Below are 14,634 nucleotides of genomic sequence, written 5' to 3' on the forward strand. Positions count from 1 at the left end.
TTGGAGGGTGGGGATGCATCCTGGACTCTGTGAAGCACCACGGTACTCTTATTGAACAGGGAAAGGCCAGGAGCCAAGCACTGGGCAGAGTAGCCGGACAGGAAGGTCTTTCTGTGGCACCTTGTCAGTCCCTGATGCCCTCAGCAGGGCTTCTTCTGAAGGTGTCACCTTGCCACCCCGTAGCCTTGGTAATACAAGGAACCAGACCAATGAGGTCTGGGGGCCTCTGCTGTGCTGTGCTGCCCCTCGAAGGGAAGGTGCTCCGACTCGGCCCCCGTGGGCAGTGCTGTGCGCCCTGGGCTAGTGGGGTGAGGCGTGCTTCCCAACGTGAATGGTGCTCTTCCTCCCACAGGAAGGTGCCCGCCTGGGTCCAGGCCCTTCCTGTACCCTGTGGCCTCACTCTGGGGCCATGCTGTCCTGTCCTCCGGCAGGGGACAGAGTGTGTTTCTGGAAGAGCAAGCTCACAGAAAGGAAGGGCCTGGCGTGTCTTTGAGTGGGCTCCAGCCTAGACTCCAAGAGCAGCAAGTTGCCATCCACAGCCTGGTGGTCAGCTGACAGCAGTCCTTTGTGGCAAATGAGGCTTGGGCCTGTGGGGACATTGGCTCTCTTGGAGTTGTCATCAGGGAAGCTGTCTTAGGACCCTGTGCATTTGCCCTTATGGCCTGTGCTGTGCAAACAGATTTGTGTGCTTCCTTTCATTCTGGCAATTAATAGAAGCGAGATCTCAGTTTTAAAATCATGAACTCCAATATTATATTGGAAATGTGATACTGTTTAACGTGCAGGACTTCACAAAATAAGTTGTGCTCTGAGGGCTTCCGTGCAGAAGTGTTGCTGGGGACAGGCTTTGGCTGGAGCCCCTGCAGCCCTGCGTGGGCTCGTTGCTCCCATGCCTTCTGCCAGGCCCTTCACTATGTTCAGGCACATTTTGGGGGAGGGAATTAGTTTAAGACTGATTTCTCTTTCTTTTATTGCCATCACTTAGGGATAATTTAAATGTAATTACCTTGATAGAAGCATAATGCAATTCTAAATAATTATAGCCCACTGCATCTAAAACTAACAAAACTTTCTCTGTTGATTTATGGGTGCTTTTGGCTCGGCATGAATTTCAGATGACGCCTCTGGGAGCAACACTCCAGATAATGTGAGGCCATTTTTAAAAAGCAGATTTGTGTAGTCGATCGGGCTGAATCATTTTTTTCCTCTTGCCCGTAGTGAGAAATTGGTTGTTACCATAGATCATAGGCCCTGCCGCCAGCTCTGGTGAGAGATGAATTAATTCCACTAATGCTCCAAGCAGGCCTTCCACGGCAGGGCTGCAAGGCGATAACCTCCCCCAGCCCCTCTTTTTCCTCTGCTGCGATTTATGCGGTCTTTTAGTAGATGAAACCGCCTGTACTCGCAATCTGTCTGCAGGCTCAAGGAGCCCTGTTAACAGGGACTTAAGCAGAGACCACACGTGGTGAGTGAGAGGTGTGGGCATGGCTTGGACTTCACCTGAACTTAAGTGGCTCCTCCAAGAGCAAGGGTGCCACCTCCCCAGGATTGTGAAGTTGCTGCCACCCCTATCTAGTCCTGGGAGTCCACAGCTGAAGGGTTTAGAAGGTGGTCAGTGACCAGAAAGTTCTAGAACATGACCAGGAGGGCAGAGACCCATCAGACATTTGAGGGGCCTCCACTCCACCCATAAATGTGGTTTCATTTGCAGCAGCCCAGGCAATAACATCTACGTCTGGGGACTTCCAGGAGCCCCTGAGGTCCTGAGCATGTGGGCCTGTAGCAGGACCCAGGATTCTTATCCCTGTGTTTTCCACCATGTACCCTGAGCACAGCCAAATCTATGCATGAGAATATCTGTGTGTACATCTGTGCATATGGCTGCATGTGTTCATGTGTGGGCCTGTGTGTGTGTGCATGTGTATTTTGGGGGGAGTACCTGGGGATGTCACTCTGAGGATCTCTGTCAGAAAGGTTCCTGTACCATTGATGACTTGGGGGAATCAGTGCCTTTGGGCCACCCCTCCCCACCTTGACCCTGAGTGCTCAGGCTGGGCCAGAAGCAGGAAGGGGAAAGGAACTTTGGCCCAGGAAGTAGGGAAGTGGATCCCAGCTCTGATCCTTTCTCAACAGGCTGGTGGTCTTGGACAGGTGGGGCCCTACTTTCCTCTCTGTTGACCACCTTTTGGTGGAGAAGGGTACATGGGACACTGAGGGTGAGGCTGTCTTTCTCATGGTCTCTGAAAGGACTGGTGCTGTATCCCAGCCCAGACAAAAGAACATGTGGGAAGATCTCAGGGTCACAGGTTGTAAGTGTCAGTGTTATGCATTGTGCCATTTTTCATGCTATAGACTCTTTCAGAAATGCAATTTGAACCAGTTGTGATTATAGTTCCTCAAAAGGAACACGTTTTCTGCAAATATCTCATCAAAACATTTGACTATAACAAAATTACTCTTAAATTTATCTGTAATTTAGTTAAAAATGTCTTCAGAACTCTTAAGACATTACCAATTTATACTATACCAAATTATACTATGCAATATTACCAACTTATACTATACAAAAATAACATTGTGTCTTCTATTGTATGTCTTCAGTCTACTAATATAATTATTGCAAATAATGCCCCATTGTTTTGGAAAGTGAAATATTTAAACAGGACACACGTGTATATGTACACTCAGGATATACATGCCTACGTACCTTCACTTACACGAAGCAGAAAACTGAGGGGAACAATAATTAGTTAATTTTTGGTCCAAACATTTGTAAGTGTGTCCCACGTGTAATGGCAGTAAGCTGTTGGCCGCTGTGGCGAGTAAGTGCATCATAGAGGTGCTGGGTGTGTGACAGGGTGTACGTTTACACAGTGTGGTGTTTGAGCTTGGGGAAGGCAGTCAGATGATGGGCCACTGGAAAAGTCCAGGAAGACGTGATGGTCCACTTTGGAGGCGCCTGTGTGCTGAGGGAAGAGAAAGCAGGGAGCCTAGAAGCCACCAGAGCCCCTCCTCTGATGACTCATTGAGAGGGAACCGTGGTGGCGACAGGATCAAGACCAGCTCTCAAAGCAACTGAGTTGCCTAGGCAGGTCCTGCATGGTGGGCCTGTGGGGCCCGTCCTTCATTCCCTGATTCTGGAGTTAGAGTCCACCTAGCCACAATCAGGTGACCAAGTGGAGAGGAGGCGATGAGGGTAAAAGAAGAAGGGAAGCCTCAGCTGTGCCCTGGTGGTGGGTGACAGCCCTCCCCATCTCACAGCATTCCCGGGGGCGTGGGCTCTGTCCTCTGCTCTTGGTACCCGAGGCCCCCTATCTGGGCCCCATCCTCACAACTGCAGAGAAGCTGGGCCCTGGCCCAAGGGGCATTGGTGCTGACCATGAGACACCTGGGCAGGCTGTAGGTGGAGAGCTGTGGCTGTTGCTGGCAGCAGGCTTCCCAGGAAAGCATGGACTGGATTCAGACATGAACAGGATGGAGGAAGCCGACAGTCTGTCTGGGGTACAGGGTGTATGAGGAGAGGGTCCACCAGACTTGCCCTCCCGGGTTGGTGCCTGACTGTGGAGTGGCCTCTGCAGCACCAGCTCTCCTCCCAGCTCAGATCTATCTGTTTTACCAACGCTCCTGTGGGCACATGGCCTTCCTAGGAAGCTGCCTGCTGATTCTGAAGGCCTGGTCTGTAATGACAGCAAGTGTCTGACCTGGGACAGGTAAGCCCTACATTCCTTTCAGTGCCACTCTGTTCAGGTGACACCTTACCAATGTCCAGGAGCTTTTGTACAGCCTTTGTCATCCTGCAGGTAGTATGACCTGAGCCCAGCAGGCTGCGGGGACAGAGCCAGCACACCTGGACAGGCAGAGCAGGAGGGGTGGGAGCAGCATGGGGGACCCTGCTGTACCTTCTGCTTGATTCTTCTGTATACCTAGAACTGCTCTGAAAAATAAAATCTGTGATTTTAAAAAAAGTCTCCTTCCTAGGCCTGGAATGTCAGAAGTGAGAGGAGCAAGACTAGTCCTGGAAAGAGACAGGCCAGAGCCATCTGTGGGCCCTGTGGGCGCTCTGTAGGCACCTCGGTGTCACCAGGGAGTGGGGCCTCCCAGGATCCATCTGGTGCTCCTGTGCCACAGCCAGGGTATTACAAGGTGGAGTGGGCAGGGCACCGCCTGTTCAGGAGATGGCAGACAAAGCAGGTGTGTGGGCTGCAAACCCCGGGGGGTGAGGCGAATTAGGAATAAATGAAGTAATTGGGGTTGAATGAGCTGACAGAGACCTGAAAATGAGTATGTTTAGAGTGCTCAGAGAGACACGTGATAAAGTTTATTAATTAAGATGTTATTCACTCACACAGAAATAGGAACAAGGGTCCTGAAAACCAGTCTATAGAAACATAGTCTTTAGAAGGGACATGATAGATTATAAATCAGAGGTGAACAGAGAGACTTAGTGAATTGGAAAATGTTATTAAGGAGTTTATTTAGAGCATAGTCAAGAGATAGGATTTTTGCTTAGGTTCATGTTTTTACTTCCTTTCCCATACTTTTTGAATCGTATGTGATGGTGGACTCATTGTGACATGTTTGTACTTGCACACACTGTAACGACGTGACTTGCCAGTATCATTCCCAGTGTCCCCTTCCTTCTCTCCTCCTGCCCCAGTCCCTTTCCTCTACTTCCCTCATCTCTCTTTAGTTTTCATGAGATTCCCCTTACCTTTCTTTTTTTTTTTACCTCTTTTCCTCTTTGACTTCCATATGAGGGAAGCATACTCCTTTCTGAGGTTGACTTATTTTGCTTAATACGGTGTCCTCTAATTCTATCCATTTTCCTGCAAATAACATGATTTCATTTTTCTTTTTGGCTGAACAAGATTCCATTATTATGGTTTAGATATAAAGTGTCATAATAGTCCATGTGTGAGGCCACCCAGGACTGTTCAGAGGTGAACTGAGCTGAGGTAAGAGGTGTGACCTGATCAGTGGATGGAGCCTTGGTGTGGACTAACTGGGGACACCTGTGGGCGCACAGATGGAGAAGCTGGGTCACTGGGTTTTCATTCTGTCCCTGGTGAGTGGAGCCCCTCTCAGCCTCTGGGTGGCCGTGTTCTGAGCTCTTTCCTCCGCTACACCTTTATACCATGATGTTCTGCCTCATCCCGGGTCCAAAGTTAGGTGTCAGCAGACCATGGACTAGACCTTGGAACCTGTGAGCCAAAATGAACTTTTCGTCCTCCACACTGTTCTTGTCAGTTCTTTTGGTCGCAGTGATGAAAGCCGCCTGAGACGTCCACTGCGCATGTGCGCATCACAGGTTCTTCCCCATTCATTCGCTGATGGACACCTAGGCGGTTTCATAGTTCACCCTTGTGAATTGTGTAGCTGTCAACATGCTATGCATCATGTTTTTTATTTTTTATTTTTTGGCACCAGGGACTAAACTCAGGGGTACCTAACCACTGAGCCACATCCCATCCCTTTTATTTTGAGACAGGGTCTCCCTAAGTTCCAGAGGCTGGTTTTGAACTTGTGATCCTTCTGCCTCAATCTCTTGAGCCTCTGGGATTTCAGGTGGGCACCACTGTGCCTGGATGTTTTTTATTCTTATAGAAAGGAGCAGTGAAAAGACATGATAGCCCCACCAAGTAGCTCAACAATTCATCCAAAAGAAATTCCAGAGAGAAACAATGGGGAGCAGTGTTGGGAAATGTAAGGGGAAAATTCCCAAATAGAGAGTTGAGTTTTCCAGCTTATGTCTTCAGGGTTCAGAGCAGGGCATGTAAGAATCGGTCCATACCCAGGTACTTGAGAACATTGGTGACCAAAAAAAAATTTAAACTGACGGGAAGAAGACATGCCACAAGGACTGACAGCTAGAGCTGCCCAAGTGTGGTTCTCTAGCAAGAGAGCAATGGCATCAGAGCCCAGCAGAAGGTGGGCAACAGGCCAGCACCCAGAGTCCCCAGCACAGAAGGAGCTGGAGGCTGGGCAGAAGCATCCCAGGGGCTGGCAGGAGCACGTGAGTCAGGAAGAGGAGCCCCTAGTCCTGATGTCCCAATACCCAGAGCCCCATGTGGTAGGGGAGAGCAGGGAGGACACTGGCAGAGGGTGGCTGATGAGGTTAAACACAGGAGGAGCAGGCACCTTAGAGTCTGTGTGGAGGTCAGCGTGACCTTGAAGGCACTACAATTAGGATCTGAACTACCCTTGGAGATGGGATGCGAGTGGGAGGACTGACAGCCATGTGTTTGGACTTCTGTGGTCCAAGGGAGCGTGGCGAGTAAGGGAAGCAGAAGAATTGGGGCCATGCCGAGAGATGTGAGGTCAAGGGCAGAGCTTTATTTTAACCACCAAAACTGTTTCTATTAGATAAGGAAGTAAAGTGCCAAACACAATATTCCTTGGAGCTCATTTCTAAGGACACTACTTTGAGGACTGAGGATCTGAGTGATCCGCAGCCCATTGGGGTACCCCAGGCCCAGAACCTTCTGTGGCCTCACAGACTGCGCTGCACAGCCAGGTGCTATGCACCTTGCCTCCCCACAGGAGCGTGGGCACACATCAGGCAGTGATGCTGGGGAGGGCTGCCCAGGCGCAGGGAACGTGGAATAGTGGTGGACAGGCACTCTGTCTAGCCCCTGACTTGCCCTGCCCTACCCCTTCCTGCTGCTCTGGACCAACCTGAGGAGGGTGAGGAAAACCTGCAAGTGTCCTCTCAGTTTCTGGGAGAGAACATGTGTCAGAGGGATGCCTTAGGCTAGTGGCTTGGAAACAGCAGGGATTCATCTCAGGCTCTCCACCTGGGGTCCTATTTTAATAGTCAGCTTTTCTTGCTGCGGTGACTAAAGGACCTGACCAGCACAAATGTAGAGGAGAAAAGTTTTATTTGGGGGTTCACGGTTTCAGAGGTCTCCATCCATAGACAGCAGGCTCTATTCCTTGGGGCTCGAGGTAAGGCTGAACGTCACAGCAGAGTGTGTGGCAGAGAGAAGCAGCTCACATGGAGATCAGCAAGCAGAGAGTGAGACTTCATTCTCCAGATACAAAATATATACACCAGAGCCACGTTCCCAATGAACCACTTCGTCTAGCCACACCCCACCTGCCTCCAGTTACCACTCAGTCAGTCCCATCAGGGATTCGCCGATTAGATTAGGGCCATGACCCAATCATTTCTCCTCCAATTCTTGCACTGTCTCACATGTGAGCATTTGGGGACACCTCACATCCAAACCATAACAGGGCCCAAGACCCAGATGCTGGCAGATTTAGTGTCTGGTGAGGGCTCTGTCCTCTTGGAGTCAAATGTTGTCTCCCTGAGTGGCAAAAGGAAAGGAAGGGGCAAAAGGGCCCAGACTCCCTTTGGCAAGCCCTTCTGTAAGCACATTAGCATTGGGAAGGAGGGGCCCTGGTGACTGGCTCCTGAGAGGCCCCTCAGTACCGGTGCACTGGCAGTAGGATTTCAGCATGTCTTTGGGAACACATTCGGACAGCAGTTCTTCCTTGGGGCCAGTCCCATGCTGTGTTGGGGTGGTACTTCTCATGCCTTCCCACGCCAGGCTCCTTGCTGTGGATGTCTCGGGTGGGCTGGCTCGCTGGCCCTCAGGACCCCTCGCTCTGGCGAGCATGCCTTGCAGAGTGCTTTGAGCGCCAAGAGCACAGCGCTCGTCTGTGCTGACTCACTGTCTGACCTTTGTTTTTCAGTGCAAATGGTCAAGAAAAGGCTTCATCCGGACGAGGTGGTGCATTGCTGACTGGTATGTTCCTGGGTGCAGGACCACCTGTCTCCTCTTCGTGACACTCAGAGTGCTCTGACCTCCTGCTGTGTTCGTGGTCTTGCCTGACCCCCACAGGCACTCTGTGACCTTTTTAGTTTGTGGGTGATGCACACGGTGCAGAGTTGTTGCTCGTTTTCTGTACATTGGAACTTTGGGTGCTTGACACAAATGAAGACACAGCCAGGTCCTCAGGGAGCCTCCGGTGGGCCCTCCAGCTGCAACCTGTTGTGACCAGGACCTGTGCTAACCAGGACCTGAGCAAAGCTGGGTCGGAGTTGTCTATGACCACCTTCCTTCAGACAGACCTCCCATAGCTCCTGGCCTCCCTGCCCTGTGATGGTGGTGGAATCCCTCATGAGGTTTTACCCCCCCTCCAGGGATTTCTGAACCCTTGCTGCTATAGAACAGACCCACCCTCTGCTCCCAACTTCAGAGTCAGCCATTGCCTGGACTTTGGCTTCTGTTGCTCAACTGGGGTCTGACCAGGGTCCTGTGGGCTGTGGGATACTTTTCTGAGCTTGCCCATCATAGTGGTAAAAGCCCATTCCTCCCCATGCACTTGGGCAGGGGGAAAGGGAGACAGAAGAACACAGGTGGGGCTCTAGTCCCTTGTGATCTAATGCAAGAGGAGGGTGGCCACCGTCCTGCTGCCCTTTGCCCTGGGTCTCGGGGACTAGCCCTGGTACAGTGTAGGAGGGACACCATGGGTGTGGACACCTGGCGTGGTCATTGGGCTGGTGAAGGAGAGCACAGACCTGCAGGCTCTCCTGTATGGCTTCTGCTGCCAAGGGGATGAGGCCCAGTGTCAGTGTCCTACAGAGGAATCTGTGTGGCAGTGAGCACTTGGAGTAGTGGTAAGACCTCCTGATGAAGGGCACAACCACACCAGCTGGGGATCCATGGCATTCTCCAGGGTGTGGGAAAGGCTTCTCCAGATCAGATTCCAGCCTTGCCACGTCCTTGTGTGTGGAGGGGTTCCAGTGAGGCTGCTGAGGGTCTTCCTCAGGCTGTGTGCTCTGCCTGCCTGCCTGCCTGCCTTTGTGCACCTGGCCCCTGTCTCCCACTGTGGGTTCCCTGATGGTGATGCAGTGGGCTGGCCTCAGCAGCGTGGGCTGCTGGGACTGAAGACCGGAGGGGAGCTCCCCTCTCCCTGCTCAGAACACAGTTGTGGTAGGTTCTGAAATCCTGTACAGGTCCTTTCCTTAAAGACAGCCCTTGCTTGACCTGGCCAGGGTGCCTGCATTTGTAAGAGTTATTGGAGACTTAACGAGAGGTCTCGCACCCCCTGGCCTCGGGTGCTACTGCTGCAGGTGTGGCTGAGGACAGGTGGGTGGGTGGACCAGTGGCTCCCCCACGGAGGAGGCAGGTGCTGACGCACACTCTCCAGGGCACAGGGAGGGGCGGCCCTGCTTAGGGCAGCCAAGGATGCTGGCTGACGATCGCCTGGTCCTTTTCTCTCTTTACCACAGTGCCTTCGACTTGGTAAACATCCACCTTTTCCATGATGCATCCAACTTAGTGGCCTGGGAGACAAGCCCTTCTGTGTACTCGGGCATCCGGCACAAGGCCCTGGGCTACGTGCTTGACAGGTAGGTGCTGCTGTGCCCTGTCCACTTCAGAACGTGGCGTCGTGGTTCATTTTTTTCTGTTTGGCAGTGGCCCTTGGAATGCCAACCATCGAGGCTCTGAGAGCCCTAACCTCATGCCCTGGCTTGAGCAGGCCCTCACCATAACATCCCTTCCCTGCCACATTTGTGGGAAAGAGAAGAAAACAGCACCGTGAAGATGGTGGCAGGACATAAGTTCTGACAGTGATGTGACTCCACATCACAGCAGCTGAATCTGACTCTGGGCTCAAAAACAGATGCTTCCTGGGTTGCACTGGCAGGGCAGCGTCTTCCCACAGCTTTGGCCCTGTCTGGTGACTCCCAGGTGCTGCACTCAGGGTCTGGACAGCGTAGAGCTGCACCCAGGTGCGTAGGGTCAGCTTGGGGGGTCTTTCTGCACAGCCCTGCACAGTGCGGCTCCACCTGCTGTGCCCTTCTGCCATCCAGCTGGCCAGGCCTCGCTTCCTGGGAAGGGCTGTGGGCCTCGGTGACCATCAAGATAGGGGCTGCCCTCCTTCTGCCTGGGCTCCCGGCTGCCCTGGCTCCTCCTACCTGGGTGCTCCAGGTCCTCCATCCTCTGTAACGTCCCAGGTGACCTTCAATGGGGTCGGAGCTGATGTGCAGATGGGCCTTTTGCTAAGGTTTAGCTTAGGCAGCCAAGTCTGGGTGTACTCTCTGCTCACTCTTTGTGGTCCTCACATTGGAACCCTCTTCTCCCAGCTTCTTCCCATGGCCAGTGTCAACTAGAGCTTACAACAAAAACATCCCATAGGCTTAAGACAGGCATTTGCCCTGAGGGGTCTCTGATTTCACCAGAGCCCACAGCTTCCCAAGGGACCTCCCTGACCCCCAGCCCCATCATGAGGAGCACAGCATTGTGCCTGAGTGAGGATGGGGGCCTCCTGTGCTCTGAATCATCCTCTCCCCCATCAGACTTTGGCCTTTCCATTGCCAGGGCCTGGCCTCCCTTCTTCCTGCACCTGCCCACCCCCGTTTTTTTTGAAATGCCATCATAGGGCACTTTTTATCCATACTCCTGGAAAAACGTGAGGTCTGTGAGCACAGCATCATGCTCAGCAGAAAGGACATGCTGTTCCCAGGCCACCACCCATGCCTGGAGTGGTCATACAGCTAGCTGTCCGTGGCCTGTGGACAGAAGCCACGGCCATGGTGTGCCAAAGGCTGGTCTCAGGAAGCAGAGCCAGGCCAAGGCGTTGGGTGCTCCGAGTCTCTGGGAGGCTTCTCAGGAGGTCTCCACTGAGGGAAGAAGAGTGCACCTGGAGAGGCCTGCCCCTGTGTCCTTTGTGTGTGCACCCAGCACTGTCTGGTCCCTGAGGGCAGAGCCCGGGTAGCCCACGAGAGGAGACCCTGAGTCTGGGCATATTCCTCCCCAGCAAGCAGGACCTGTGGCCTGAGGGGTGTCCTGAGGAGTCCCTGGGGTCAGGTGGGGTCACAAAGGAAGGCCCCTGCACAGGCATCTGGGTGCAGGCTGGCCGCCTCACTGCCCTTCCTGAGAATCGTGTGTACAAGTGCATCCATGTGTATACACGTGCCGTATGTCAGCCCTGTGTGTCCTGAGGAGAGTGGGGAGACTAGAGCCACCTGCTTGGCCATTAACCTGGCATGTGGCCACCACTTGCCTCTGGGACATGCCTCCCTGCCTGGGAGAAGCAGCCCAGAGCCCTACAGAACAGCCCCTTTCCTTGTCTGATCACTTCCAACCCAGTCCTCAGCATGAGGGCTCCAGGGGCTGCTGGTGTCTTCCAGGCCCTTGCAGAAGAACAATGGGTGTAGGATGTGTGTCTGGATGCTTCTGCTAATACTGCCTGGCACATAGCCATGCCCTAGCCGGGGCTGGGCCCTGATCATGGAGGCAGGCCTCAGCTGAAGGCTGGGCCCTTGCTCTCCTATTGTGAGGTGTGGCACTGGCAGACCGTGGGGCTCAGGTGCTTTGTCCTGTAGCCACATCCTTATCCAGATCCCTCTCTCTTGTGTGTCTCCTGCACTTCACACACCTGCCCTGGAGTACCTTCTGCTGTGGTCCTGCATGGCCACCACTGGGCAGGGGCTCCTCTGCAGCTGCTGCCCACTTGCTCCTGGAGTGAAAAACTGACCACAGCTGCCCTGAGCAAGGCCAAACCTTGGAGGATGGCACCAGACTGGTGTACTTCAGGGAGATCATCACGGTCAGTTTAGGCCTGAGGCTGCCTCAGTTCCAGGCAGGTGGCCCAGACTGCTTCCCGCTGGCAACTCCTCAGTGGCCAAGGACTGGCTATACCCTGTGCATTGTCTGCGGGGCCTCCCTCTCTGGACAGGGAATGGGCAGCCTTCTGGGCGGGAGCCATGGCCAAAGCAGTCAGGTATGGCTTTCCTGCCTAATCACTTCTTTGCTTCGTGGCACCAAGTTTTTCATGAGCCTCCCAGGCAGCCTAGGAGCCAAGAAAGATCTGCGGGCCATTCAGTCTTGGTGACCATGGTCAGGTTGCCAGTATGGTGAGACATTAAAAAGTGTCATTGCCCCATGCTGCCATGCCTATATGGCCCCCAGAAAAGCGATCTTGGGGGTTTGGGCCACTTTTCTGCATCTTTGCATTCCCACGAATGGCTTCTGTGGCGAACTCAGCCAGCCGCAGATCCGGACCTCCGCGGTGCAGGGTTGGGCCACCGGGCACAAAGGGGTGCTCTGTAGGAGCAGTGAATAATGGGTCGCCCTTTCATCAGGGCTGCTAACCTTTTGGCAGCCACCAGCAGACTGCATTCTGCTGTGCTGATTGGGGAGGACAATGCCGCTCTGGCCCTTTGAATGGACATTGCCACCAACAGCGCCGCATTCACAGCAGCACTGGGAACTGCTGTGAGCATTGTCTACTGTCTCTGCTGAGCTGCAGGAAACAGCAAGAGTGTCGTGGGGAGGTTGCCTGCTCCTGGCCAGGTCTCCTTGCACAGCGCTGGGTCCCTTTCTCCATCTAGCTGCAGGAGGCAGTGAGAGTGCCCCGGGGAGGCTGCCTGCTCTCCGCCAGGTCCTTCTGTGTAGCTCCTGGGATTCCATCTCCAACTGAGCCACAGAAGCAGAAGGCAGTAGACCAGGAGCACAGTCAGCGGTGTGCCTCCATCTCAAGAATTGGGGCAGATGCTATATTAAAGCTGGCTTTTCTCTAAATCCAAGATTATTCCAAAATAAACAGGTTATTAAAGAAACAAAACAGAGACAGGTGCTCTGAATCCAAGTCTCCATCCAGCAGCCCCTGCAGTGAGTGGCATGGCCACACGTAGCAGTTGTGTCATGCACAGGGTGCCACCTGGCAGGATCGCACAGGTGTCTGACGTGCCCAGGGCCAGGGAGGATCTGCCTCTCATTCCAGCTTGTGATTAGCCACTGCCTTTGGGTGGGATTAGTGTTTGAGGCTTCAGAAAATGCCATTCAGATGTCAATCAAAAATAGTGTATGGGTTTCTCAGGATTTCTTTTCTTTCTTTCTTTTTTTTTGAGGTGCTCTGGATGAACCTAGGACATTGTGCGTGCTATCACTGAGCCACATCCCTAGCCCAGGATATTCTATCAGAGATAATAATCTCTATATTTTTTTTTTGGTACAATTTGTGATTTTTTTTTTTTCTTGCCTCCCTTGTTTTGTAGGTTAGGACAAAAGTGCCTGGTTAGTGAAGAGAGTCCCGGCATGTTCAGCTGGTCTGAGCGATGCTGGGGGAGTTCAGGTGCTGTAGGAGCCCTGGGGGTGGCTCTGAGCAGTGCCCACACTGGTCCTTGTTGCAGACTCATCCCTGTCCTGATGCGAGGTCAGCTCTGGGTGGGGGTTGGGGGGTCCTTGTATTTGCCTTCCTGAAATGCCAACCCCAGATGTGTCCTGAAGTATTCCTGAGTGCTGGGCCATGAAGTGAGAGCCTTCTCCACGAAGTGACAGCACTCTTCTCTGTCCACCTTGAAACGCAGCCTCCCTGGTCCGCAGACATCTCCACATTACAACTGTGAAATCCTGGCATAAAGCGCCCCTCTGTCCCCCATTATTTTCTCACAAACATAGTCCATTGTCACAGCACTGAAGTTAATTTGATCAACATTGGGACATTTAACTTTTATGTTCAGTCAAAAGAGTTGTTTCATGCTCATTTTGGGCATTCAAAGGAAATGATTGCCAGAAAAATAATGTTCCTCTGAACAATTCGGAGCAATTAGTTTCCCAGGGAGAGGCGATGTGACGCGGGCGGCCACACAGCTCCCTTTGTCGCTGTGTGGATGGTCATCAGTCAGCTGTCAGCCAGCTCAAAGACCCCGCCAACCAAACGCTTCTCTGTGGGCCGTTCCCAGAGCTCGCCTCGCTCCAGAGAGCAGAAGGGAAGCCCTGCGCCTCCAGGCAGGGCCGCTCCTGGCTGAGGGTTCCGACCATTCAGGTGCTCTGCCTGGTGGCCAGTGTGGTTCCGTGCCACCCAGTCAGGCTTTCTTAAGACCCACTGGCTCCAGGACAACTGCTGTCCCTCTGGGACTTGCCCCACCCAGCACGGAGCCCTGTAGCACCCCAAGTGCCCCTCCATAGTCTTGGCTACTTCCTATACAAGGCTCAGGATTGTTCTAGTATTTCCATAGCATCCTCCAGGAACAGGCCTGCTGAGGCCATGTCGAGCCCAGCTGCAGTCCTGGGCCTCATGCCTCGGATGGCTGATGAAGTCTGTAATTTGTCCTTGACCCTACTGGTTCAGGCCTCCAGAAAAGCAGTGAGGGCCCTGGTGCCAGGAGCTGCCTCTTCCCTCCACACAGTGGCGTGAGGTTCCGCACTTTGCTTGTTTGTGAAGAATGGGCGTGTGGATGCCTCTGGTGCCCCTGCACCCTTTGCCCTCTGCCTGCCTTGCTCTGTGCACCCCCTGGCTCAGGCCTGTCACTGCATGTTTCTGTGCAAGACATGAGCACACATGTCCGCCTCTGTGTACTGGGTGGAGGCAGGCATGCACCTGTCATCACACGTGTGTGGTTCGTGTTTTTGCACACGGGGTGTCTATAAGTGATGCTTTAGCTCCATCTGAATGACATCCAGCTCATCAACCATGGTGAGCATTTCTGGTTTCACGCCCATTGCTTCTTCACATCTCTCTGCTCTCCTTGAGACCCCTTGGGGGGAGGTTTCTCAGTATTTTGCCAAAAATCACTGACCACCCATCCACTCTGAGCCCGTGTGGAAGGCCAGGCAGTTTCCAGTTCCTGGGTGCCAGTGAGGCTGCTCATCCCTGTCTGAGCTTGTGGGTTTA

The 14,634-nt window shown here is 53.2% G+C and overlaps 1 protein-coding gene across 3 annotated transcripts in view; it reads left to right on the top strand.

The window, feature by feature from the left end:
• Positions 1–14,634, top strand: part of Inpp5a (inositol polyphosphate-5-phosphatase A) — a 177,717-nt gene that overhangs the window by 116,566 nt on the left and 46,517 nt on the right. For all 3 annotated transcript variants that reach the window (XM_046448787.2, XM_046448788.2, XM_046448789.2), the window contains 2 exons: positions 7,699–7,751; positions 9,242–9,361. In XM_046448787.2, coding sequence (XP_046304743.1) covers positions 7,699–7,751; positions 9,242–9,361 — 173 coding nt within the window. The remainder of the gene's footprint in view (positions 1–7,698; positions 7,752–9,241; positions 9,362–14,634) is intronic.

Source organism: Marmota monax, unplaced genomic scaffold (genome assembly GCF_021218885.2).
Source record: "Marmota monax isolate L192 unplaced genomic scaffold, Marmota_monax_Labrador192_F-V1.1 WCK01_AAM20220418_F8-fsc00076, whole genome shotgun sequence".
NCBI lineage: Eukaryota > Metazoa > Chordata > Mammalia > Rodentia > Sciuridae > Marmota > Marmota monax.